This window comes from Crotalus tigris, unplaced genomic scaffold, assembly GCF_016545835.1.
Source record: "Crotalus tigris isolate CLP2741 ecotype Arizona unplaced genomic scaffold, ASM1654583v1 scf7180000017975.10810073628:1450386, whole genome shotgun sequence".
Classification (NCBI taxonomy): Eukaryota; Metazoa; Chordata; class Lepidosauria; order Squamata; family Viperidae; genus Crotalus; species Crotalus tigris.
Window position 1 is genome coordinate 729,916 of NW_024096754.1, and position 27,855 is coordinate 757,770.

The 27,855-nt window shown below is 47.3% G+C and overlaps 1 protein-coding gene across 2 annotated transcripts; it reads right to left on the reverse strand.

The window, feature by feature from the left end:
* Positions 1 to 932: 932 nt before the first annotated feature.
* On the reverse strand, positions 933 to 27,590 carry TMEM209 (transmembrane protein 209). 2 transcript variants are annotated; one of them, XM_039345740.1, is made up of 15 exons: positions 27,461 to 27,590; positions 24,534 to 24,673; positions 23,766 to 23,824; positions 20,904 to 21,035; positions 18,365 to 18,603; positions 15,759 to 15,963; positions 14,687 to 14,862; positions 12,934 to 13,005; positions 11,631 to 11,727; positions 10,055 to 10,180; positions 8,327 to 8,424; positions 5,574 to 5,688; positions 4,231 to 4,328; positions 2,813 to 2,886; positions 933 to 1,161 (listed from the first exon to the last, which is right to left on the reverse strand). In XM_039345740.1, the coding sequence occupies exons 2-15, from the start codon at positions 24,668 to 24,670 to the stop codon at positions 1,107 to 1,109; spliced, it is 1,683 nt and encodes a 560-aa protein (XP_039201674.1). In that variant the 5' UTR covers positions 24,671 to 24,673; positions 27,461 to 27,590; the 3' UTR covers positions 933 to 1,106. The 2 variants fall into 2 exon arrangements, with proteins under 2 accessions (XP_039201674.1, XP_039201675.1); XM_039345741.1 differs by lacking the exons at positions 933 to 1,161; positions 2,813 to 2,886; positions 4,231 to 4,328 and adding an exon at positions 5,251 to 5,307.
* Positions 27,591 to 27,855: the final 265 nt, after the last annotated feature.

The following is a 27,855-nucleotide window of genomic DNA, read 5'->3' on the forward strand; positions in this document are numbered from 1 at the left end:
GTAATTGTTTCTTTGCTCTTTAAGTGAGGTCTACTTGAGGATATGCTGGGAGAAAATTAATTAATTGCAGGATTTTCTTATCAAGATGTCCATAACGAACTACGTGGTTCCCCCCCCCCCCCCGCAGGCTCAGGGGTGTAAATATTTGTATAGCAGGCATTCTTGTATGCTTCTGCTATTGGCCAGTGTTTCTTAACATTGTAGGTTTAAGATAGGCAGATTTCAACTCCCAGAATTCCATAGCTGGCTGGGGAATTCTGGGAGTTGAAGTCCGCCTATCTTAAACTTGAGTAACACATAGCTATTGAAAAAAACGTCCATTATTCTCTAACAACGTTGCTTCTTCCATTGTCCATTACACAGAGGGGGGAAAAATATTTTTTCCTTCTCTGTAATTGAAAAAATATATATTTTCCCCAGAAAGAACACTGATGGAATGACAGCGTGAAGAGGGGGGAAAAAAAAAAATCCTGTTCAACTTTTTTAACTTCTAAACATAATTTTTTGGAGTTTTCTCAAAGCAAACCAGAAATCTAAAATGTGGCTCTGGGAATAACTAGCATTTTCACCGAAAAACCACGCGCCCAGAGTAGGAAAACATATTAACACCTTTCTGTGTTAACTTTACCTTCGCGAAGAACCAAACTGCGCAGGATCCCGATTCTAGGTTATCCTTTTTAAATTTTAGATTAGTGTTATTCTTTCAATATCTCGGTTTTGTCTAGAAGCAATCATCCGTAGTACATTTTAGGAACTATGGATTTTCTGCAATCTGGGCTCCAGATTTGATTAATGGAAACCTTTGATCAAACTTTCATGCTGACTTCATCCAAATTTTTCAAAAAAAAAAAAAAAGCCATTCAGTTCATCCAATAAGAATTAAGCTTTCCTTCTGTTTAAACCTCGTGCGTAGAAACGGCATTAAAAAAACATATATATATATTTTTTACTGTTCCACTGTTGGTAAAAAAAATAAAATAAAAATAAAGCAGTTCTCTCTTTGTAGGGCAGTGAAATTCAAGGCGGTACCATCTCATAGGTAAATTATTTTCCTAGGAAAAGATTTATCCTCTTGGAGTTAAAGAGTTTGTGGCTGGAAAAATCAGCTAGTCTCCCAAAATCCAGAGAACGTTCACGCCGGATAATCCAAGGTTGACTCGCCTGTGAAAAGACAACGACACCCTTAGATGACATCCAAGATCCCTTCCAACTTTATTATTATTATGGATCATCGCACAGTCAGCCAGATGTTCAGACTGGGTTTGGCATTTTGTTTACCTATTGAGTCCTTACCAAGGACCTGAGATAGGCAGATGTGGATGTTTGATGGTATTACAGATATCGTCGCAGGATGGAAGCTGTTCCTAGTAAGGCCGCCTTTTGCAATTGACTAATAGCAAATTTGTCAATGCCAATGGTGTTCAAGTGGTGCTCCAGTTGTTTTGGGATTGCACCCAAGGCGCCTATGACTATTGGTCCTACCCTTGCTTGCTTTTGCCACAGTCTTTCTATTTCTATTTGTAGGTCTTTGTATTTTGTGATCTTCTCCAGTTCTTTCTCGTCCATTCTGCTGTCTCCAGGCACTGCCACGTCCACTATCCAGACTTTTTTGTCTTTCTTATCGACAATGGTTAAGTCTGGGGTGTTATGTTGCAAGTGCTTGTCTGTTTGAATTCTGAAGTCCCAGAGCAGTTTAATTTTTTTATTATTATTATTATTATTATCATCATCATCATCATCATCATCATCATATCACAAAAGCTTCATTGGAGATCAAGGACTTCACAAATCCTCCCAAGCTAGAAATAAACCGTGCAAAATCAGATGTGTGATGAATTTTGGGGCCGAAGAGACAAAATCCATTTTTTTCCCCACTAGCTGCTCTATTTTTTTAAAATCTTGTTATGCACCAAAAATCATATTTTTGTAAGGGTTTTTTGGAAGAACTACCAGGAAAGAATAGGTTTGAAAAGGCCATCTATTTAGCTGTGGATGGTTTAATTTTCACTTTACTTTAACACAATACGGCAGAAGGAGAGAGAGAGAGAGAAAAAAAGATGGGAGCCCTGGATTGCTGTTGATAGCTTATCTGGGAATTGAAGTCCACGTGCCTTTAAGTTGCCCACTGGTGTTTAACCTCACTTATTGCACCTCCTTGCTTCCTGCCCCCTATTCAAAATAAATATAAAACTGGTTACATGGATGATGAACAACTTTTGACCTTCTAAAACCTCTCCTGCAAATACAGGGTAGTCCACAAATGGCGTCGATCCAGGTTGCACATCATCCTAAGTCAGGGGTAAGCGACCTTGGCTCTTTTATGACGGGTGGACTTCAACTCCCAGAATTCCTGAGCCAGCCTGGAAACCTCTCCCTTTCCCCTCAGCATGGCTGGCTCAGGAATTCTGGGAGTTGAAGTCCGCCAGTCATAAAAGAGCCAAGGTTGCCTACCCCTGTCCTAAGTCCTCCTGTTCTAAGCGGTGAGCCTCCTAGACCAGGGATAGGCAACCTTGGCTCTTTTATGGCTCGTGGACTTCAACTCCCAGAATTCCTGAGCCAGCATGAGGGAACTATGGCCCCTTCATGCTCGTGGACTTCAACTCCCAGAATTCCTGAGCCAGCATGAGGGAACTATGGCCCCTTCATGACTCGTGGGCTTCAACTCCCAGAATTCCTGAGCCAGCCAGGCTGAGGGGAAAGGGAGAGGTTTCCAAGCTGAGCCATGCTGGCTCAGGAATTCTGGGAGTTGAAGTCCGCCAGTCATAAAAGAGCCAAGGTGGCCTACCCCTGATCTCTAGACCATCATACGTACCCGAGCATTCCGGATTCCTTAGTCTTGATGATGTACAGGAACATCAGCAAAGTGTGGAACAGGTTGTTTCGTCCCTAAACAGGAGAGGTGAAAAGAAAGTAAACAGGTAAGAAGAGTCTGACCAGTTTGCACTTGCAACAAGGTGTGACTTTCCTCCTTCCCTGAGGCCCAGTTTTGTTTTTACCCCAAACAATTTGGGAGTTGCTAAAGAAGGACAATTAAAAAAAAAAAGTCAAGAGTTGAAGTCCTTGCATCTTAAAATGGCCCACGTTGAAAAACATTGCTATGGGGGGGGGGGCAGAGGAGGAAGAGGACGATGGCTGTGGGGTCCTTGGTGCTCTCTGAGCTTGGTGGTTTTCTGGCAGACGTTTCATGAGCCATGTAGGGAACATCATCAGTGCTAGAAGGGGGAAGGAAGGAAGGAAGGAAGGAAGGAAGGAAGGAAGGAAGGAAGGAAGGAAGGAAGGAAGGAAGGAAGGAAGGAAGGAAGGAAGGACTGTGGGGTCCTTGGTGCTCTCTGAGCTGGGTGGTTTTCTTGCAGACATTTCATGACCCAACTGGGGAACGTCATCAGTGGTAGAAGGGAGTGAAAGGAGAAGGAAGGAAGGAAGGAAGGAAGGAAGGAAGGAAGGAAGGAAGGAAGGAAGGAAGGAAGGAAGGAGGAAGGAAGGACGGACTGTGGGGTCCTTGGTGCTCTCTGAGCTGGGGGGGGTTTCTTGCAGACGTTTCATGACCCAACTAGGGAACATCATCAGTGCTAGAAGGGAGAGGGAGGGAGGGAGGGAGGGAGGGAGGGAGGGAGGGAGGGAAGGAAGGAAGGAAGGAAGGAAGGAAGGAAGGAAGGAAGGAAGGAAGGAAGGAAGGAAGGACGGACTTTGGGGTCCTTGGTGCTCTCTGAGCTGGGTGGTTTTCTGGCCGACGTTTTATGACCCAACTAGGGAACTTCATCAGCATTAGAAGGGAAGGGGTTTATGGAGTGAAGGAGGAGGAGGGGAGGAGGAGGAGAAAGAGGGGGAGGAGGAGGAGGACTGTGGAGTCTTTGATGCTCTATGAGCTTGGTTTCTTGCAGATGTTTCATGACCCAACGAGGTAATATCAGTACTAGACGTTTCACCACTCCCTTACGGCCCTGATGATATAACCTAGTTGGGTCATGAAACGTCAGCAAGAAAACCACCCAGCTCAGAGAGCAAAAAGGACCCCATAGTCTTCCTCTTTCTCCTCCCTGCAAATCCCCCTCCCTTCTAGAACTGATGACGTTTCCTAGCTGGGTCACGAAACATCTGCAACAAAACTACCCAGCTGAGAGAGGACCAAGGACCCCAGAGACACCGTTAAAAATATTTAAAATATTTAAAATATTTAATCAGCAACCACTCTGTTCTGGAAAAGTCAGAGAGAAGCTGTAGTATTCCTACCTTAGGGAGATTGTAGACCTGTTGTTGATAAATCAGCTCGTAATGGGGAGGGTTGATGCTGCTCTGATAGACGCAGAACAAATTCTCGTTCGACATATCTGTGAGTGACAAGGATCAGATCTGGCCTTAGGGACAGCCCAATGAAACAAAATTAAATGACGTTCCGTTGCAATATGGAATGAGATGCCACCCAGATCACCACTGGTGGGGTCCAGATGGGTATACCTAAAAACTGTCCCCCCAAATGTTCCCAAGAACCTCAATGGTGAATGTACACAACTCTAAGCCAGCAGAAACATCTCTGTGTGTATGTGGAGAAATCGGTGGTCCGGAACAGAAGTAGCAGAGTTGGAAGGGAACTTGGAGGTCATCTAGTCCAACCCCCTGCTCAGGCAGGAAACCCTACACCATTTCTGACAAAGGGCTGTCCAGTCTCTTCTTATTTTTTTAAATTTTATTTGAATTTTCAATACATATAATACTTTCCATACGTTATATATAAAACTGAAAAAAAAAAGAGAAAAATACCAGGTATCGCTCGTCTATCTCCCCCCGACTGCATCCGCCCTCTCAACCTTCCTTCCTTCCTTCCTTCCTTCCCTATTCCCTGTCTCCTCTCCTCTCTCCTCTCTCCCCTTCCTCCCATCCAACTTCCTTCCATCCTTCCTCCTCCCCTCTTTATCCCTCTTCGGATACATTTCAGGGGAAACACCCGAGCAGCACCTCCCTCTAAATTACTCCATCTATTTCATACTTTTAATATTTCTATATATACTTTTTTTGTTTGTTTTATTGTGTTTGTTTTGTTTATAATAACCCTGTATTTTGCTCTGGGAAGTGGGGGGGGGGCTAAGGGGGGAGGGGTGGGATCCAGCCTCTTCTTTAAAACCTCCAGTGTTGGAGCATTCACAACTTCTGGAGGCAGGTTGTTCCACTGGTTAATTGTTCTAACTGTCAGGAAATTCCTCCTTAGTTCCAGGTTGCTTCTCTCCTTGATGAGTTTCCATCCGTTGCTTCTTGTCCTGCCCTTCTGGTGCTTTGGAGAAGAGCTTCACTCCCTCTTTTTTGGGGCAGCCCCTGAGATATTAGAACACAACTATCATGTCCCCCCTCGTCCTTCTCTTCATTAAACTAGACATCCCCAACTCCAGCAACCGTTCTTCGTATGTTTTAGCCTCCAGCCCCCTGATCATCTTTGCTGCTCTTCTCTGGACTCTTTCACTTAACATTGGTGGCAAAAGTCACTTAAGAACTGTCTTGCTTAAGGACCGAAATTTGGAGCCACTTCGTGGTGGTGAAGTCGAGGTTGCACTCTTTAAAAAAAAAAAAACACCCTCCGTTACCTGGTTTATCAGGTGTCTGAATGAAATGCTGGGAGGTAAACGTCTTGCCGTCCGGAGACTTCGGATGGGGAGGCAACCTGGAGTCAAGATACGTGCAGAAGACGTGCATAATGATCTGGAGGGGGAAAGGAAGGCGAGGTTGAGCGCCATGTCAGACACTTCAGAAACAAAGAATGTGAGTTCTAGTCCTGCCTTAGGCATGAAAGCCCTCTGGGTGGCTTTAGGTCAAACACTGGGAGACAGAGTTCTAGTTCTACCAAGTCTAAAAGCTGCCTGGGTGACTTTGGGCCAATCACTGAGAGGGTAAGTACTAGTCCTGCCTTAGGCATGAAAGTGAGCTGGGTGACTTTGGGCCAATCACCAGGAGATGGTGAGTTCTAGTCCTGCCTTAGGCGTAAGAGCTGACTGGGTGACTTTGGGCCAATCACCAGGCGAGGGTGAGTTCTAGTCCCACCACTGGCATGAAAACCATCTGGGTGACTTTGGGTCAAACACTGGGAGACGATGAGTTCTAGTGCCACCTTAGGCATGAAAGCCAGCTGGGTGACTTTGGGCCAACCACTGGGAGACTGAGAGTTCTAGTTCTACCTTAAGCACGAAAGCTGCCTGGGTGACTTTGGGCCAATCACTAGGAGACGGCGAGTTCTAGTCCCACCTTAGGCATGAAAGCCATCTGGGTGACTTTAGGTCAAACACTGGGAGACTGAGAGTTCTAGTTCTACCTAAAGCATGAAAGCTGACTGGGTGACTTTGGGCCAATCACTGAGAGGGTAAGTTCTAGTCCTGCCTTAGGCATGAAAGTGAGCTGGGTGACTTTGGGCCAATCACAAGGAGATGGTGAGTTCTAGTCCTGCCTTAGGCATAAGAGCTGACTGGGTGACTTTGGGCCAATCACCAGGCGAGGGTGAGTTCTAGTCCCACCACTGGCATGAAAACCATCTGGGTGACTTTCGGTCCAACATTGGGAGAGGGTGAGTTCTAGTGCCACCTTAGGCATGAAAGCCAGCTGGGTGACTTTGGGCCAATCACTAGGAGACGGCGAGTTCTAGTCCCACCTTAGGCATGAAAGCCATCTGGGTGACTTTAGGTCAAACACTGGGAGACTGAGAGTTCTAGTTCTACCAAGTCTAAAAGCTGGTTGGGTGACTTTGGGCCAATCACCAGGAGAGGTGAGTTCTAGTCCCGCTTAGGCATGAAAGCCACCTGGGTCACTTTGGGTCAAACACCAGGAGACTGAGAGTTCTAGTTCTACCTAAAGCATGAAAGCTGACTGGGTGACTTTGGGCCAATCACTGAGAGGGTAAGTTCTAGTCCTGCCTTAGGCATGAAAGTGAGCTGGGTGACTTTGGGCCAATCACAAGGAGATGGTGAGTTCTAGTCCTGCCTTAGGCATAAGAGCTGACTGGGTGACTTTGGGCCAATCACCAGGCGAGGGTGAGTTCTAGTCCCACCACTGGCATGAAAACCATCTGGGTGACTTTCGGTCAAACATTGGGAGAGGGTGAGTTCTAGTGCCACCTTAGGCATGAAAGCCAGCTGGGTGACTTTGGGCCAATCACTAGGAGACGGCGAGTTCTCGTCCCACCTTAGGCATGAAAGCCATCTGGGTGACTTTAGGTCAAACACTGGGAGACTGAGAGTTCTAGTTCTACCAAGTCTAAAAGCTGGTTGGGTGACTTTGGGCCAATCACCAGGAGAGGTGAGTTCTAGTCCCGCCTTAGGCATGAAAGTGAGCTGGGTGACTTTGGGTCAAACACCAGGAGACTGAGAGTTCTAGTTCTATCTAAAGCATGAAAGCTGCCTGGGTGACTTTGGGCCAATCACTGAGAGGGTAAGTTCTAGTCCTGCCTTAGGCATGAAAGTGAGCTGGGTGACTTTGGGCCAATCACCAGGAGATGGTGAGTTCTAGTCCTGCCTTAGGCATAAGAGCTGACTGGGTGACTTTGGGCCAATCACCAGGCGAGGGTGAGTTCTAGTCCCACCACTGGCATGAAAACCATCTGGGTGACTTTCGGTCAAATATTGGGAGAGGGTGAGTTCTAGTGCCATCTTAGGCATGAAAGCCAACTGGGTGACTTTGGGCCAATCACTGGGAGACTGAGAGTTCTAGTTCTACCTTAAGCACGAAAGCTGCCTGGGTGACTTTGGGCCAATCACTAGGAGACGGCGAGTTCTAGTCCCACCTTAAGCGTGAAAGCCGCCTCTGTGACTTTGCGCCAATCACCGGGAGACTGTGAGTTCTAGTCATGTCTTAGCCATGAAAGCCAGCTGGGTGACCTTGGGCCAATCACCAGGCCATGATGAGTCCTAGTCTCACCCAGGCGTGAAAGCGAGTTGCGTGACTTTGGGCCAATCCTTTTCTCTTTCAGCTCAGCCCACCTCAAAGGATTGTTGTTGTGAGGAACACAGAAGGAAGAAGATGTGTTGTATACGTTCACTGCCTTGAATTATTTGTGAAAATAACAGGGTACAAATAGATTAAAAATAAACAATAACTCTGCCAGCAGCCTTGCTCGGAAATGAAAAATTTAAGGGACGGGGAATCCGAGACACGTGGTTCTTAGCGCCACTACTACAGGGGTAGGCCACCTTGGCTCTTTTATGACTTGTGGACTTTAACTCCCAGAATTCCTGAGCCAGCTGTGCTGGCTCAGGAATTCTGGGAGTTGAAGTCCACGAGTCATAAAAGAGCCAAGGTGGCCTACCCCTGCACTACTGATTTAAGAAGGCTTTGTACTCCAAGGTGGACTTACTCCTGAGTCGGTGGGTAAATCAGTATCCCATCTGCGTGCTTTGAAATCTCCTCCTCGGTTCCAGGTGAACGAACTCATGCACCCGCCTTGGGAAAGCTCTGCCAGTTAGCCAAAGAACAAGACAGGTTAAGTCCCTGACTTACAACCGTTCCTTTAGTGACCACCCAAAGTTACAACGGCCCCGAAAAAAGCGACCGATGTCCGCGTTTCACACTTGTGCCCGTTGCAGCACCCCGGTGGCCACGGGATGCAAATCCCAGATGCTTGGCAACCGGTTCGTATTTACGACGGTCGCGGTGTCCCAGGGTCTTGTGATCGCCTTTTGCGACCGTCCGACAAGCAAAGTCCATTTGGTTTATTGACTGAACGACTCGCTTAGCAACCGTGGCAAGAGAGATCGTAAAGCGGAGCGAAGCTCGCTTCACAAGTGTCTCACTGAACGACAGAAATTTGGGGCTCCATTCTGGTCGTTAAGCGGAGGACTGCCTGTACTATGAACGATAAGCCGACAGGGCTGAAACGAGCTGGTCTTCATTTGTTTCGCTCTCGGTTGCGCTACAGCAATTGGGACCCGGATTTATTTATTAAACCAATTTCGACCGCTGCCCATTTTGGAAGAAAGGGATTCTGGGTAGTGAACGCTTCGTTAGCACATGAAATACGAATATAGGTGGTCCTTGACTTACAACACACCAGCTGGGACACCTTGGACCAATTACTAGGAAACTGGCAGTTCTGGCCTCACCTTAGGCACGAAAGCCAATTGGCTGACTCTGGGAAAACCACCAGGAGACGGTGAGTTCTAATCCTGCCTTAGACACAAAAGTGGACTAGTTGGCTTTCAGGCAATCATCAGAAGAGGGTGAATTCTAGTCCCGCCTTAGGCATGGAAGCCAGATGGGTGACTCTGCGCCAGTCACTGGGAGAGGGTGAGTTCTAGTTCCGTCTTAAGCATGAAAGCCAGCTGGGTGACTTTGCGTCAATCACCAGGAGATGGTGAGTTCTAGTCCTGCCTTAGACATGAAAGCCAGTTGGGTGACTCTGGGCCAATCACTGGGAGAGGGTGAGTTCTAGTTCCACCTTAAGCATGAAAGCCACCTGTGTGACTTTGGGCCAATCACCAGGAGACGGTGAGTTCTAGTCCCTCCTTCGACACGAAAGCCAACTGGGTGACTTTGGGCCAATCACCAGGAGACGCTGAGTTCTAGTCCTGCCTTAGACATGAAAGCCAACTGGGTGGCTTTGAGGCAATCACGAGGAGACGGTGAGTTCTAGTTCTGCCTTAGACATGAAAGCCAACTGGGTGACTTTGAGCCAATCACCAGACGACGGGGAGTTCTAGTCCCGCCTTAGGCACGAAAGCCAGCTGGGTGACTTTGGGCCAATCAGCAGGAGACGGTGAGTTCTAGTCCTGCCTTAGACATGAAAGCCAACTGGGTGACTTTGAGCCAATCACCAGGAGATGGTGAGTTCTAGTCCTGCCTTAGACATGAAAGCCAACTGGGTGACTTTGAGCCAATCACCAGACGACGGTGAGTTCTAGTCCCGCCTTAGGCACGAAAGCCAGCTGGGTGACTTTGGTCCTAACTCTCTTTCTCAGCCCAGCCCACCTCACAGGCTTGTCGTTGTGAGGGAAACAGGAGGAGAAAGGAGTATTAGGTTATGTTTGCTGACTTGAATTATTCATCTACAACAACAAAGGCAGGATATACACAAACAGCCATTTACCTTTGATCCTTTCTACTAAATATTCCTGATTCGGGCTCAGCTCCAAGTACTGGACTATTGTGTTCAGAGTAGGAATAAGGGGGGCTTTTACTAAAGCGGCTTGCTTCAGACTGCTAAGGCTGGCCTCTGCAGGGGTGGAAAAAAAACAGAGAGAGAAAAACCGCAACCTTCGCCATCAAGAAAGTCCCCGGTTTCGGGCTTCGACAACAGCTGTGGACTTCCTTTTTATTCAAATGACAACCTCACAAACGGAAAGAGCAGCTGCTACACCAGTGGTTCTCAACCTGTGGGTCGAGACCCCATTTGGGGTCGAACGACCATTTCACGGGGGTCGCCAAACAACGCAGTCCGCCATTTTTTCCCCTTTTCCTTAGCTGTGCTACTCCCTTTTATTCTATTGGCTTTTGAAAGCCAATAGAAGAGACTCTCTTGAATAGAGTCTCATTCTATTGGCTTTCCAAAGCCAATAGGAATTGTCCAGGCTGTCTCTGCCCTGCTGAGCCCGCCAAAAGCCTGAAAACGGTGCTGCACCAGTTGAGTAGTCCTCGACTTACGACCGGTTGAGTAGTCCTCGACTTACGACCAGTTGGGGGGGGTCGCGGCATTAAAAAGGTTGAGAACCATTGAGCTACACAATAATTCTGCAACACCATAATTCAAGAGGCTTGCTGAAACCTCCGTGGAACGAGGCTTCTGAACAAAGCCACAACAGACTAGGCTTCGTTATTTAAGTTACTTGACGGAATGCAAAGGGGTCCTCCACTTACAACAGTTCACTTAGTGACCGAATGGAAAAAAGGGACTTTGGACCATTTTTCACACGTATGACCGTTGCAGCCTCCCCAAGGTCGCGTGGTCAAAATTCAGCGGCTCGGCAACTGGCTCGTATTTATGACGGTGGCCGTGTCTGGGGGTGGGGTGGGTCATTAGGTCAAGGAATTCCTGTACTTAGTTGATCGAAATTTTTTAAATCGATTTTGTGGGCAGGGATATTAAAAAAAATGAGTTGGAATGCAGAAAGAATCATTGGTGAAGATTGCTGTGCCTGTTGTACTCTGGCAGGGGATTATGGGAGGCACGACTGCTAAAACTGATGTTGCCACAAGAAAAAAATGGCTGCTAGAAAGCCTGTGTGGACATCCCAAAATTTTAAGCCAGTGTTTGTCAACTTGATGGGTGGACTTCAATTCTGGCTGGGGAATTCTGGGAGTTGAAGTCCACCCGTCTTCAGCCCTTCAAGATTGAGAAGCACCAGCTTAAAAAAAAAAAAAAAAACCAGCTTCGGTGGCTGGGGGATTCTGGGAGTTGAAGTCCACCCACCTTCAACCCTTCAAGATTGAGAAGCACCAGCTTTAAAAAACAGCTTGGCTGGCTGGGGGATTCTGGGAGTTGAAGTCTACCCATCTTCCACCTTGTATTAATGTAACTCTCAAAAATGTTTTTTTTTTCCCCTGCAGGGTTGACAATTTCAGATGCCTCCAGCTAGTAAAAATCATACATAATTATGATTTTTAATCCACATATTTTACTTGGAACCCATGACTACAGCACAAAATTTTCTGTAGCGTCGCCGTACCTCCAATCTGCAGCTCTGGACACCCCATTCTTCGCAGCTGAGTGCTTACAGATTCCATCTCCTGGACCAGAGGCACCAAAATTGTCTCGTTGATCCACTGTTGGATCCGAAAAGATATGGAGGGGGGGGGGGGAGGGAAGAAGGGGAGAAAACAGAATTTAGAAGAACAACATCTGCATTTGCTACTTCGCTGACGTACACACAGCACTGAACATTTACCAGCAATAGGAAATGGCCTTCTCAAAGCAATGGGTTACAGGCAGTCCTCAACTTACAACTATCACTGAGTCTGAAATATATGGTTATAAGTCCTGCTGGTTGTTAAGCGGTTCCCCATTTGATCATTTTGACCCAATTTTGACCCCCCCCTTTTTTTTGCAGTGGTCATTAGCCAGACACTACGGTCGTAAAACGAGATTGTCCACAATGGGATATTTTTTTTTATTTTTTTTGGTCAAAAACCAGAAGTAAACCCTAGTTTCCTGCAATAAACAAACAAACAAACAAACATTGTAAATTGTAATCGGGTGACTGCGGAACGCTGCAAATGGCCATAAATGTGGGGTCGCTTGTCAAATGCTCAAAACGCAATTGGAACTGCCGGAAGGAAAGTGGTGTGTGTGTGTGTGTGTGTGTGTGTGTGTGTGTGTGTGTGTGGCCATTGGAACTTCAAATCTGGGCCGTAAGTAGCCCTGGGAAGGTCTGTCTTTGACAGCCTGCCGAAAATTAAATAAAGAGTATGATAAAAAGAATAACAAGACAAAAAGCAATTAATAACAACAACAACAATAACAATAATAATATAACAGCCACATCTGCCTATCCCAGGTCCTTGGGAAGGACTCGATAGGTAGACAAAAATGCCAAATCCAGTCTGAACATCTGGCTGACTGTGCGATGGTTATTATTATTATTATTATTAATAATAATAATAAAAAATAATCAATCGATCATTAAACAGAGATGAGCACAGGGCCCCTAAAGTGGGGCACAACTGTACAGGGGGAAAGCGTGACCTTTTAAATTAAAAACAAAACAAAAATAAAAAAAATGTTCAGACGGTAGACTTGATGGGCCACTGGATGCTTTTCTGATGTTGGTTTTTCTACGTTTCACTAAGCGGCTGGTCCTCAAGTCAAGGGCTGCATGGACTTCAGGCTCAAGCACCCCTAATTAACCGGAGTCTCTTCCCTAAAGCTCCGAACTTAGGAAGGAATGTCCAGAGCTGGCTCACATTTAACACACACACACACACACACACACACACACACACACACACCCTCAGGCCAAAGGCCAAACTCACATTTCTGAATTTGGCGGTCCAGGAATCCATGTGATCAAACAGCTGCCTGCTCATCGACACGCGTGCCCAGACCTGAGCCAGGAAGACAAAGAGGTTTTGAAATACAACAACTCCAGGCAGGAGGGTGTGTAAAAGTAAGAGGAAGACCTTCTGAGGGGCTGCCACAAAGAGCAGGAGGGGGTCACCCTATTTTCCCAAAGCCCCTGAAGGCAGGACAAGAAACAATGGATGGAGACTCATCAAGGAGAGAAGCAACCTAGAACTAAGGAGAAACTTCCTGACAGTGAGGACAATTAACCAGTGGAACAGCTTGCCTCCAGAAGCGGTGAATGCTCCAACACTGGAAGTTTTTAAGAAGAGACTGGACAGCCATTTGTCTGAAATGGTACAGGGTCTCCTGCTTGAGCAGGGGGTTGGACTAGCAGACCTCCAAGGTCCCTTCCAATTCTGCTATTCGGTTCTTCTTCGTGTGGCTCAACTAGACCAACAAAACCATCTCTTAGTCAACATTGTGGTCAACACCGCCTTGATGATGTTCCTTAGTTGGGTCATGAAATGTCTGCGGGGAAACCACCCAGCTCACAGACCACCAAGGAGCTCTCATTTCAACCCTGGGCTGCAAATATTCTCCTTTATTATGCAGCTGGAGGATCGGAGCAATAAGCCCCAGATATTTCTCACCATAGTCCCCAAAAGGTTCTTCCAATCCCTCCTCAACCAGGAAGGCCAGTTAACTTGAACAGGGACGCCAACTGCCTATCTGTAGTTCACACTAGATCAGGGGGTCTTCAAACTTGGTCCTTTTATGACTCGTGGACTTCAACTCCCAGAATTCCTGAGGCAGCCACACTGAGGGGAAAGGGAGGTTTCCAAGCTGAGCTATGCTGGCCCAGGAATTCTGGGAGTTGAAGTCCACAAGTCACGAGGGGGCATAGTTCCCCCATGCTGGCTGAGGAATTCTGGGAGTTGAAGTCCACAAGTCATGAGGGGGGCAGTTTCCCCCATGCTGGCTCAGGAATTCTGGGAGTTGAAGTCCAGAGTCATAAAAGAGCCGAGGTTGCCTACCCCTGCCCTAGGCCTAGGCCGGTTTATGACTGGTGGACTTCAACTCCCAGAATTCCTCAGCCAGCTATGCTGAGGGGAAAGGGAGAGGTTTCCAAGCAGAGCCATGGCGGCTCAGGAATTCTGGGAGTTGAAGTCCACGAGTCATGAGGGGGCCAAGGTTTCCCTCATGCTGGCTCAGGAATTCTGGGAGTTGAACTCCAGAGTCATAAAAGAGCCAAGGTTGCCTATCCCTGCTCTAGCCCGCTTTATGACTCATGGACTTCAACTCCCAGAATTCCTGAGCCAGCCATGCTGAGGGGAAAGGGAGAGATTTCCAAGCTGAGCCATGCTGGCTCAGGAATTCTGGGAGTTGAAGTCCACCAGTCATAAAAGAGCCAAGGTTGTCTACCCCTGGCCTAAGTCCTCCTGTTCTAAGCGGTGAGCCTCCTAAACCAGGGCTAGGCAACCTTGCCTTTTATGACTGGTGGACTTCAACTCCTAGAATTCCTGAGCCAGCCTGGCTCAGCTTGGAAACCTCTCCCTTTCCCCTCAGCATGGCTGGCTCAGGAATTCTGGGAGTTGAAGTCCACCAGTCATAAAAGAGCCAAGGTTGTCTATCCCTGACTTAGAAGGATGTGCAGTCTGGATCGACACCTATGGAAAACCGTGGAGGAATACCTCTTTTTCCGTCCCCACCAACATTGCTTACCTCTTCGGCGGCTTGCTTCGAACTCAAGTCGGCTTCATCCTTGTGAGCGGAGGGGGCCTGGGATCTGTAGGCTGGCTGGTACTGGAATTTCCTGAGCATCTGGGCATAGTCCGCCATGGAGCGACCGTAGTTCCAAAAAGTCGGACTGTTTGAAGGAGAGCTGGAATCTGAGCTGCCTGTGGTGATCAAAAGAAACAGACAAAAATGAGGCCGCCGGATCCTCCTACCGTCTCCTTGGCTTTGAGGGCGACTAGAAACCAGGAGACGGTGAGTTCTAGTTCCGCCTTAGGCACAAGATCCAGCTGGGTGACTGGGCTAATCACTCAAACAGACTAGAAGTCACGGACTCCTAGTAATTGACCCAAAGTCACCAAATCAGCTTTCATGCCTACGGCAGGACTAGAACTTACCGTCTCCTGGTGACTGGCCCAAAATCATGCAGCCTGCTTTCGTGCCTAAGGCGGGACTACAACTCTCTGTCTCCTGGTGATTGGTCCAAAGTTTCCCAGCTGGATTCATGCCTAAGGCAGGACTAGAACTCCCTTTCTCCTGGCGATTGGTTCAAAGTCCTCCAGCTGGCTTTCATGCCTAAGGCGGTACTAGAACTCCCTGTCTCCTGATGACTGGGCCAAAGTCACCTAACTGGCTTTCATGCCTAAGGCGGGACTAGAACTCCCTTTCTTCTGGTGATTGGCCCAAAGTCCTCCAGCCTGTTTTCACGCCTAAGGCGGGACTAGAACTCACCGTCTCCTGGTGATTGATCCAAAGTCACCCAGGTGGCTTTCATGCCTAAGGCGGGACTAGAACTCACCATCTCCTGGTGATTGGCCCACAGTCACCCAGCTGGCTTTCATGCCTAAGGCGGCACTAGAACTCCCTGTCTCCTGGTGACTGGGCCAAAGTCACCCAGCCTCCTTTCACGCCTAAGGCGGTCCTAGCACTCACAATCTCCCGATTTCTAGCCTGGCGCCTTAACCAATAGACCACAATACACACTGACTTAACTTTTGAATAACTTTGATGAATGTGCTGTGCGTTATCTGCCCCGCCTTTCTTTCAGCCCACTACTCACCCAGCTGGACCCGGTGCTGTTTCTCCTCCTCGTTTTGAAGGAAGCTGTCGAGCGACTTCAAATCCGTCATGTAGTCGGCTTTGCCCGTGGGGGAATTGTAGACGGTCGGCGAGGAGCGATATCTGGACCTCATCCCGCCGCTGTCCACGGGCCCAATGCTAGCCGGGTACATCAAGGGACCCGGAGAAGGAGTGAACGGCGGCACCTACGCGGAACCAAACGAAATTGGGAATCCAGCGTTTTCTCTTTCTGAATCGTTCCTGAAGTTTATTACAACACAGGCAGTCCTCAACTTACGACCACGACCAAACCCAACGTTTCTGTTGCTAAGCGTGAAAGTTGCTGAGTTTTGCCCCGTTTTAGGACCTTTCTCGCCACAGTTGTTAAGTTGTTAAAAGGATCTGGCTTCCCCATTGACTGTGCTTGTCAAGAAGGTCGCAAAAGGGGATCACGTGAGCACGGGACGCTGCGACCGTCATATATAGGTGTCCAAGTGTCTAAATTTTAAGATGTTATTGATTTTTTCTTACACACATATGATAATTTTTTCAACCAACGTGCTATCTGGGTTTTAAAAAAACGCTAATACACATTTAATTCCTAATCCTTCAATCTTTCCTCTCTAGCCACTGATAAAGTAAGTCCCAAGTTTGATAATATTCTGCTTCTTCTTTTTCTTTCAATCTCAGAGTCAATCTGTCCATCTCTGCGCATTCCAGTATTTTTTTAAATTATTTCTTCCTCTGGTGGTATTCCTTCATTTTTCCAGTATTGCGCAAACATTATTCTTGCAGCTGTTGTGACGTGTAATATCAAATATAGGCTTTGTTTATCAGCCTTTTCTGGCATTATACCTAGTAAAAAAAAGTTCAGGTTTAAAATCTACGTTTCCCCAGTATCTTTTCTAACCAAGTATGTAATAGTAATAGTAGTAAACTTGGAAGGGACCTTGGAGGTCATCTAGTCCAACCCCCTGCTCAGGCAGGAAACCCTACACCATTTCGGACAAATGGCTGTCCAGTCTCTTCTTAAAAACTTCCAGTGTTGGAGCATTTACTGCTTCTGGAGGCAGGTTGTTCCACTGGTCAATTGTTCTAACTGTCAGGAAATTTGTCCTTAGTTCTAGGTTGCTTCTCTCCTTGGTTAGTTTCCACCCGTTGCATCTTGTCCTGCCTTCAGGTGCTTTGGAAAATAGCTTGACTGCCTCTTCTTTGGGGCAGCCCCTGAGATACTGGAAGACTGCTATCATGTCCCCCCTTGTCCTTCTCTTCTAGACATACCCAATTCTAGCAACCGTTCCTTATATGTTTTAGCCTCCAGTCCCCTGATCATCTTTGTGGCTCTTCTCTGTACTCCTTCTAGAGTCTCAACATCTTTTTTACATGGTGGTGACCAAAACTGGATGCAGGATTCCAAGTGTGGCCTTACCAAGGCATTAAAGAGTGGTATTAATACTTCACGTGATCTTGATTCTATCCCTCTGTTAATGCAGCCTAGCACTGTGTTGGCCTTTTTGGCACCTGCAGCATACTGCTGGCTCATACTTAGGTGATTGTCTACTAGGACTCCGAGGTCCCTCTCACAGTTACTACTATTGAGCATGGTGCCACCTATGCTGTACTTGTGCATTTGGTTTTTCTTGCCTAAATGTAGAACCTTGCTTTTTTCACCATTGAATTTCATGTATCATTTTCCAACAGCTCTTTACTTTATCACATGTCCACCAAACATGATAATACGTGCCTGAATTATTTTTACATTTCCAACATCTGTCTGTCTAAATTTTAATGTGACCACAGGGGTGCTGCAACAGTTGTTAAGTTTTGAAAAACAGTCATATGTCACTTTTTCCAGTGTGGCTGTAAATTTTTCTCAGCCGATTGAGTCAGGCTTTTACTGTTTACCTGCAATGTTGTGATAGCAGTGCAGGTTTTCAAACATCTTTCAATTGTAGTAATAATAAAAATAATTAATCTGGCCACTGTACAGATTGTTAGGAAACATTTCAAAACAACTCACTGCAGTCTGAAATACAGTAGGGGTAAGTCCCCGACTTACAGCGGTTCAGTTAGTGACTGTTCAAAGATGCAACAGCACCAAAGAAAGTGAGGTATGACCGTTTTCCACACTTATGACCGCTGCCGCCTCCCCAGGGTCCCTGCCGAAAATTCAGATGCTTGACAACTGACTCATACTTACGACGGCCGCAGGGTCCCGGGCTCGTGTGACAAGCAAAGTCAAGAGGGAAAGCCAGATCCGCTTAACAACTGGGGTCCTAATTTAAGACCTGCGGCGATTCGCTTAAGCAAGGTAGCAAGAAAAGACGTAAAACGGGGCAAAACTCAATGTGTCGCTTAGTGACGGAAACTTGGGGCCATTAAGTTGTACTTAAGTTGTTAAGCTGTCCTCGTCAAATGGTAGGAAATAGTGCTGTACACTTAAAGTAAGAATTGGAGATGTCTGGACCTCAGCCACTTTAAGACGGGTGGATTTCAAGCGTACGCAGCTCTCTTAACAACCGCCTCGCTTAGCGACGGAGACTCCGATGCCCAAGTCTGGCCATGCTTCGAGGACTGCTGGTAAATGGGACCACAGCTCACACATACCTTACTGTAGCTGCTTCCCGGAGAGAAACTGGCAGTTGGGCTGTAGGATCCACTGCTTCCTGACAAGGCTTGCAGCTGTGGGCTGTAGCCGGAGATACAACTGGTTGCAAATTTGGGACTGGTGCTGGGGGAGCGGGATGGACTGTAACTCAGGACACTCTGCCCCTGGATGGGAGGGGAGGGGGTCGAAGGAGGCGTCTTCTTGGGCACCAGCTCACGGGGCGGTGTAGTCTGGACCGCTGAAATTAAACCGTTTCCAAAGATAAAGAAGAACCACAAAGAGACCAACAAGCTTAAGTGTAATTCGAGGATGATGGTTTGTTTTTTCGCCACTACTATAAAATTGTAATTGTTGGGGCGAAAAAAAACAAAAACCACTTTCTGAATGAAGCCGGAAGAGAAAAACCTTTCAGGGTGATAAGAAATAGGGCAGCTAAAGAAGAACAGGTCGTCGTCGGCTTACGACCGTAACTGGAACAGATTTCTGATCGTAAGTCGAAACACACATGGGACCGGACCCAATTTTACACTTTTTTAAAAAAAAATTTTTATTAATTTTCTAGTTTTACAGTCAAATACTTAATAAACAACGTGCTGTCTGGGTCCATTTGTAATTCAGGTGTCTATATTAACTTCTTCAATCTAGATCAGTGTTTCTCAAAAACCTTGACAATTTTAAGGCATGTGGACTTCAACTCCCAGAATTCCACAGATCAGCCACTGATCTAGATCCAATATTACACCATCCAATATTTACTCTCTTCTTCCGACAGTGCCTGTTTTCCCAAACTGGGCAAATACAATTCTTATTGTTATCAGTAAATACACCACTGAATATCAACCTCTTTGTTACATTTTTCTCATAATATCAATGATGTCACTTTTAGATAACTTTTCCAACCAAAACACATCTTAATTGCATTTGCACTTAACATCCATAAGTTCAATCAGTATCCCGTTTTCGCTTTTTTTTTAAAAAAAAAATTAATTTCCCCTCAGTGTTCAAAATGCCTCTGTTATTTATCATTCCAAAGTAAGTTATATTTGGGCAAGCAACAGCTTCCCTTATTCAAACCTCTTAGCATTTTCCTGTCTCCCATCTCGTACCAAAATCTCGTATTCGAATTACAATTCTTATTTTTCTAGTTATAATAATTCTTCTATTTCTAGCAATGAAGAGAAGGACGAGGGGGGACATGATAGCAGTCTTCCAATATCTCAAGGGCTGCCCCAAAGAAGAGGGAGTCAAGCTATTCTCCAAAGCCCCTGAAGGCAGGACGAGAAGCAACGGATGGAAACTGATCAAGGAGAGAAGCAACCTGGAACTAAGGAGGAACTTCCTGACAGTGAGGACAATTAACCAGTGGAACAACCTGCCTCCAGAAGTTGTGGATGCTCCAACACTGGAAGTGTTTAAGAAGAGACTGGACGCCATTTGTCTGAAATGGTATAGGGCAGTGGTTCTCAACCTGTGGGTCAAGACCCCATTTGGGGTCGAACGACCATTTCACAGGGGTCGCCAAACAACGCAGTCCGCCATTTTCCCCCCCTTTTCCTTAGCTGTGCTCCTCCCTTTTATTCTATTGGCTTTTGGAAGCCAATAGAATAGACTCTCTTGAATAGAGTCTAATTCTATTGGCTTTCAAAAGCCCATAAGAATTGTCCAGGCTGTCTCTGCCCTGCTGAGCCCGCCAAAAGTCCCATTCTGCAAACGGTGCTGCACCGCAGCATTAAAAAGATTGAGAACCACTGGTATATGGTTTCCTGCCTGAGCAGGGGGTTGGACTAGATGACCTCCGAGGTCCCTTCCAACTTTATTATTATTATTATTAATTATCTATTTTTATACTTTTGAGGCAGAGTGAACCATCATGGCCATTAAGCAAAAATTATGGTTGTTAAGTGCAAACTCAGACTTCCCCATAGGCAGGGTTTTTTTTGGGGGGGGGCAGGCTGGAAATTGGCAAAGAGTCACAAAGTATCCTCACAGAAGCTGCAACAGTTATAAAGGTGAGCCAGGTGCCTGAAACATATTGGGGGGGGCACAGGAGGAGGGTGCCCACATTTTACGGCGGTTGAAGTGCTTTACGGTCCACAAAGCACCCCATGCTGGGCCTGGTCATTAAACAACTAGTCCTAAATCAAGAAATATCTGTATGTTTCTCTGCACTCCTTCATGTGCAGAGCTATCCATCAATGGAATAGACTGCTTTAGCACAGTCCTGGGGCTTCACTCGTTTGTGTAGAACAATTTCGGGCTTGCCGCGAACTGGTGCCAGTCCACGGACTGGGGGGGGGATTGGGGACCCGTTTTAAGAGATGCTGACCCCGAGTCCAGAGGGCCATCTGTTGGGGATGCTATAGTAATGAGGCTTGTCTGTTTATATTTCATATTAAGAAATACGAGGGACTCTGGGTGGTGTACAATATAATCGAGTGGACCTCCAACACCCAGAATGCTGGCCGGGTGGATTCTGGGAGTTGAAGTCCACAAGTCTTAAGGTGCTCTGCTCTAAACGAACACGCAAAACAGGCCCACCTGCGTTCTGCAGTCCCAGGAGTGTCTGTTGTCCAGGACTCATAACTAAGCTGGTAGGAGCCATGGTGTATTTGAAGTACCTCCAGAAATCAAATAAGGCGTTGAGGCTGAACAAAGAGGCAAAGCCAAGTTCTAGAATTTAAAAAAACAAAACACACACACACACACAAACACATAAATTTACAGCGAACCATTAAAAAGAGATCAGATTGGTTGGTGATGGAAGGAAAGGCATTGCTAAATAAGGCTGTGGGGTCCTTGGTGCTCTCTGAGCTGGGTTGCTTTCTTGCAGGCATTTCATGACCCAACTAGGTAACATCATCAGTGCTAGAAGGAAGGAAGGAAGGAAGGAAGGAAGGAAGGAAGGAAGGAAGGAAGGAAGGAAGGAAGGAAGGAAGGAAGGAAGGAAGGAAGGAAGGAAGGAAGGAAGGAAGGAAGGAAGGAAGGAAGGAAGGAATGAATGACGGACTGTGGGGTCCTTGGTGCTCTCTGAGCTGGGTGGTTTTCTTTCAGACATTTCATGACCCAACTAGGTAACATCATCAGTGCTACAAGGGAGGGGGGTTTGAGGAGGAGGACGACGACGAAGAATGTGGGGTCCTTGGTTTTCTCTGAGCTGGGTTGCTTTCTTGCAGGCGTTTCACAACCCAACTAGGTAACCTCAACAGTGCTAGAAGGGGGTGGGGTTTGTATAATAGAGGAGGAGAAGGGGAGGAAGAGGATGAGAAGGAAGGAGGAATGAAGGGGAGGAAGGAAAGAGAAGGAATTACGGGGAAGGACTCTGGGGTCCTTGGTGTTCTCTGAGCTGGGTGGTTTTCTTGCAGACATTTCACGACCCAACTAGGTAACATCATCAGTGCTGGAAGGAAGGAAGGAAGGAAGGAAGGACTGCCTGTGGGGTCCTTGGTGCTCTCTGAGCTGGGTGGTTTTCTTTCAGACATTTCATGACCCAACTAGGTAACATCATCAGTGCTACAAGGGAGTGGAGTTTGAGGAGGAGGAGGAGGACGACGAAGAATGTGGGGTCCTTGGTGTTCTCTGAGCTGGGTGGTTTTCTCGCAGAAAACTAGAGAACGTGCTAGAAAGAAGGGGGGTTATGGTCCGTTTACATATTGGTGGCTTGTCCTGTCAGTGTTGACGGGGATGTCCTTGGTGATTCCTTGATTAGGCTGGGGTTTATTGTTCCCTTGTTCATCTGAGTTGGTAGTTCCTGGATTGGGGTATTGTTTACTGCTTGGTGTTAATCTCTGCTTATCAGGCTATTTCCCTGCTGGTGGGGAGGTGTCCAACAATCCAGTCCTCAGCTACAAATATTCTCTTGTATGGGGGCTAAATAAGGTTAGTAGAGGGGGAAATTATTTATTTATTTATTTATGAGACTTATATACCGCTTTAAGTGCAAGCACTCTCTACGCGGTGTACACCAGTAAGCAATGTATATATATTTACATTGCCCCAACAATCTGGGTCCTCTTTTTACCTACCCCGGAAGGATGGAAGGCTGAGTCAACCTTGAGCCGGTGAGATTTGAACCGCTGACCTGCTGAACACAGTCAGCTAAAGCAGCCTGCAGTGCTGCACTCTAACTGCTGCGCCACCTCGGCTCATTTCACCAGAGGGGTGGATGGAACTACTTAAACTTAACACACAGGCCCAATGTAATACGGATGGATTGTAAGAACATGGAAAAGAAGTGGCAGGATCCAATCTGGGCCAGTCAGCGGGACGAGAGGTTTTGTCTTCCAAGCTTTCGGATTTTCAGAGCCATCCTGAGGGAACTTTTCTCTAGCCAAATCTCTCTCTAGGCTAGGGAGACGTTCCCCGAGGATGGGCTTGGCACGAGTCCAAATGCTCAGAAGACAAAACCACTGGTCTCGGTGACCGACCCAGATTGGATTCGGCAACGTTATCCTGGGACACCTACATTCAGCCTTCGTTCATGGAACAGAAGTCTTCAAATGCAGCAACATGTTAAACACACAGGGCTGCCAACTTGCTTAAAAAAAACCAAACCCAGATAAGGCAGACATCCTAAGGCAGGGCTTTTCAACCAGTGGTACGGGTACCACCTGTGCTACATTGGCACCTGGCAGGTGGTATGTGACCACCCTAGAAAAGTGATAGCAGGGGAGGGGAATGAGCTGAACCGGTGGCAGCACCGCACAAGCCTGAGCGAGAGACGGCTGGAGCTGCAGGGCTCAGCGGAAGCGCCAGCATCAGAACTTCTTCGGGGCTGTCAGGGCTCAGCGGAAGCGCCAGGATCAGCATCAGGCTCCAGCTGGAGCTCAGCACTGACCCTGGCGCTTCTGCTGAGCCCAGAAGAAGCGCCGATCAGCTGGAATGTTGCAGCCTCTCCAGGGTCTTGTGATTTACATTCAGATGCTTGGCAACGGATTCATATTTATGACGGTCACAGTGTCCCAGGGTCATGTGAAGTGACCAAAACCTGCTGCAACCACCCAGCAGACGGGGGGAATAAAAACCAAACACCCCCCCCCCACCTCCGCTGCCAATCCTCAACAGAAATGCTCACAACAATGAAAACCTCAAACAGGAGGAAGAGCGCGGCCGGGTGGGCAGGCAGGCGCCTTGCTCGGCTGTGGCTTGGGGGGCACTTTTTTCAGTGCCATTGTAACTTTGAACAGTCACTAAGTGAACTGTTGTAAGTCGAGGACTACCTGTACTTTACCACTTTTTTCCTTTTTTTGGTCATCAGGTTTTTGACACCTTGCTAGGCGATTGGTGGTACTCGGAGGTTGCCATATCCTAAAAGTGGTACAGTGGGTGAAAAGGCTGAAAAGCCCTGTCCTAAGGCATTGAAACTAACCACCATTCCTTTGCTGGAGACTGCAGGATACTTACCAATGTACCAGAGGACCCAGCCCGAAATGTTGTAATAGGAACTGATTAGTTTTCCAGACCTTGAATGAGAGAAAGGCAAAGGTTAGTATTCATATTTCTGTTTTTCAGAGTTTCACAATACCGTAACATAGTCCTCGACTTATCACCACAATTTAGAGCTGAATTTGTGTCGCTAAGCAAGGCGAGGGTTAAGTGAGTGATGCCCAATTTTAGGACCTATTTATTTTAATCATCATTACGAAGCACAAATAGCTGCAGCTGTTAAGGGAATCACATGGTCTGTCCCCCACCCTTGACAGTGCCCTAATTTGTCTGAAATGGCGTAGGGCTTCCTGACCGAGCAGGGGGTTGGACTAGAAGACCTCCATGGTCCCTTCCAACTCTGTCATTGTTTTACTCTATTCTGTTATTCCAGGGGTCTTCGAACTTGGCCCTTTTATGACTCATGGACTTCAACTCCCAGAATTCCTCAGCCAGCCTCTATTTTGTTTCTTAGATTTAAGACAGGGGTCTTCCAACTTGGCCCTTTGATGACTCGTGGACTTCAACTCCCAGAATTCCTCAGCCAGCCTCCATTTTGTTTCTTAGATTTAAGACAGGGATCTTCAAACTTGGCCCTTTGATGACTCATGGACTTCAACTCCCAGAATTCCTCAGCCAGGCACGTGTGCCTGGCTGAGGAATTCTGGGAGTTGAAGTCCACGAGTCATCAAAGGGCCAAGTTTGAAGATCCCTGTGTTACTCACTCAAGCAAGCTCTCCAACGTACATTTCGGTGTAGACCATGCCAGCGAGTGACAGGTTGAGGAATCCCCAGGCCAAGAGAACTTTCCTCGCTTCCGTTTCCTTCCTCATCTTGATGGTCCTGTCGATGAGCGACTCGGAGGGATTTGGTTCCCCCTGCATTGTCTAGAAAGAGCAAGAACAGAAGATTATTTGATTTTTCTTAAATGTATATGCTGTCCTCTAGAGTATCCCTAGCAACTCTGGGCATATAAGGAAAGGTTGCTGGAATTGGAGATGTCTAGTCTAATGAAGAGAAGGATGAGGGGGGAGATGATAGCAGTCTTCCAGTATCTCAGGGGCTGCCCCAAAGAAGAGGGAGTCAAGCTATTCTCCAAAGCGCCTGAAGGCAGGACAAGAAGCAGCGGATGGAAACTAATCAAGGAGAGAAGCAACCTGGAACTAAGGAGGAATTTCCTGACAGTGAGAACAATTAACCAGTGGAACAACCTGCCTCCAGAAGTGGTGAATGCTCCAACACTGGAAGTGTTTAAGAAGAGACTGGATAGCCATTTGTCTGAAATGGTATAGGGTTTCCTGCCTGAGGAGGGGATTGGACTAGATGACCTCCAAGCTCCCTTCCAACTTTATTATGATTATGATTATTATTATGATTATTATTATTAATCTATCTTTCAGCCCATCTTTTCCTTGGTTCCCCCACCTTTCTATCTCCTCCGCCAATAACCCAACGAAGGAAGCAGCGAACTAATCACAGGTAATTCTCGACCCACAACTATTTGTTCAGTGAGTGTTCAAACTGACAACAGCACTGAAAAGAAATTTCACTCTTAACAACCGTTGCAGGATCCACCATGATCTTGTGATCAAAATTCAGACGCTTGGCAACTGGTCCATATTTATGACCATCCCAAGATCAGGTGATCCTCTTTTGCAACCTTCTAACAAGCAAAGTCAATGGGGAACAGCTGCAAAAATTCACTTAACAACTGTGGCAAGAAAGGTCATAAAATGGGGCAAAACTCACTTAACGGTCTCACTTAGGAGCAGAAATTTTTGGGATCAGCTGTCATAAGTTGAGGATTACCCGTATCTCAGAGCACACACTGCTTTTCATTTAAACCAGTGTTTCTCAACCTTGACAATTTTAAGGCATGTGGACTTCAACTCCCAGAATTCCACAGCCAGCATTGCTGGCTGTGGAATTCTGGGAGTTGAAGTCCACATGCCTTAAAATTGTCAAGGTTGAGAAACACTGATTTAAACAATGTGAAGAGGTTGTGCGATTGGGACTGCCTTTTCATCCTGGCTATTTCAATTCTTGGATTTCCCCAACACATTCTCTAATGCTTTTACTAATTTTCTGACACTTAGCTCTAAAAATAGGCTTCCTAATGAATAGAATACTTTATTTGACCAAATGTGATTAGACACACAAGGAATTTGTCTCCGGCACAGAAGCCTTGAACAAAATGAATGAATGAATGCCAAAGATTCTTTTTCAGGAGGCAACTGGACTTTGTTTTTTTTTTTGAAGATGTTTCACTTCTCATCCAAGAAGCTTCTTCAGTTCTATGGATGACTGAGAATCTCCATAGACCAGGGGTAGGCAACCTTGGCTCTTTTATGACTGGTGGACTTCAACTCCCAGAATTCCTGAGCCAGCCATGCTGAGGGGAAAGGGAGAGGTTTCAAAGCTGAGCCATGCTGGCTCAGGAATTCTGGAGTTGAAGTCCACCAGTCATGAGGGGGCCATAATTACCCCATGCTGGCTCAGGAATTCTGGGAGTTGAAGTCCACGAGCCATAAAAGAGCCCAGGTTGCCTACCCCTGGGCTAGGAGGCTCACCGCTTAGAACAGAAGGACTTAGGACAGGGGTAGGCAACCTGGCTCTTTTATGACTCGTGGACTTCAAGTCCCAGAATTCCTGAGCCAGCCTGGCTCAGCTTGGAAACCTCTCCCTTTCCCCTCTGCATGGCTGGCTCGGGAATTCTGGGAGTTGAAGTCCACCAGTCATAAAAGAGCCAAGGTTGCCTGCCCTAGGCCTAGGCCGCTTTATGACTTGTGGACTTCAACTCCCAGAATTCCTGAGCCAGCCGTGCTGAGGGGAAAGGGAGAGGTTTCCAAGCTGAGCCAGGCTGGCTCAGGAATTCTGGGAGTTGAAGTCCACCAGTCATCAAGGAGGCCATAGTTTCCCCATGCTTGCTCAGGAATTCTGGGAGTTGAAGTCCACCAGTCATAAAAGAGCCAAGGTTGCCTACCCCTGCTCTAGGCGGCTTTATGACTGGTGGACTTCAACTCCCAGAATTCCTGAGCCAGCCACGCTGAGGGGAAAGGGAGAGGTTTCCAAGCTGAGCCATGCTGGCTCAGGAATTCTGGGAGTTGAAGTCCACCAGTCATAAAACGGCCTACGCCCAGGCCAGAAGTAGGCAACCTTGGCTCTTTTATGACTCATGGACTTCAACTCCCAGAATTCCTGAGCCAGCCATTCTGAGGGGAAAGGGAGAGGTTTCCAAGCTGAGCCAGGCTGGCTCAGGAATTCTGGGACTTGAAGTCCACGAGTCATAAAAGAGCCAAGGTTGCCATAGACGAACGAACGAACGAATCTGATTTAATGGGGAGGGTTTCCCCCTCAAACGCGGCGCGTTTAAATGACGCAGGCATAATTGGGACGGCGCCTTTAAGAGCGGCGTGGGGACCGGTCCGTGGCGCGAGGGATCCTGGGAAATGTGGTCCAAGTGGTCTCGCGGGCGCCATGTTGGCAGGCGGGGCCTCACCTGGATTAGCTTCTTTAACCTAAGGCCGGTTTGAGGGGGCTACGGGGCAGGGAACCCCCCAGCGTCAAAGCAGCGTGGGGGGAGAGAAGAGCGCATGCGCACTCCCTATGACGGAGGAGAAAATAACAATCGATCCCCCCCCCCAAATAAATCCCGCAACATTCCCCTCGCTTACCAGCACGGATTCGCCTTCCTCGCCCGAACTGCGCCTGCGCAGCGGGGTTTGCCTCCACCTCCCTGCTCAGTCTAATTGGATGCGAGGAAGAACGAGGACGCCACGGCGAAGGCGGGTTTTGTTGCCGAGGCGACGGGCGCGAAGGAGGGGACTGGCGGCCGTCCTCGTGGTCAGCTCCGATTGGCCGAGCCTCTCTTTGACGTTTTGGCGGGAAGAATGTAAAAGGATCAAAAGCCTTTTGATGGGTTTCGGGAGATTTCCTCAAAAATGTTTTATGAGGCGCTGAGCTTGGGATCCTGGCTGGATTCATGGAGAGGGAGGGTTGCAAGGGGAATCCGCCCTTGTGATAGATCTCCAAGGAGTAGAATGTAAGCACAAAGGAAATAAACAAGACT

What these genes read in the sequence shown, in the direction of transcription:
- TMEM209 (XM_039345740.1), bottom strand. Translation starts at nt 24,670, where the DNA reads ATGCAGGGGGAACCAAATCCCTCCGAGTCGCTCATCGACAGGACCATC. An exon ending in CGGGAAGCAGCTACAGTAAG is followed by an intron (nt 15,964 to 18,364) that starts GTATGTGTGAGC and finishes GGTTCCGCGTAG; the next exon opens with GTGCCGCCGTTCACTCCTTC. An exon ending in TCAGACACCTGATAAACCAG is followed by an intron (nt 4,329 to 5,573) that starts GTAACGGAGGGT and finishes TGTCACTCACAG; the next exon opens with ATATGTCGAACGAGAATTTG.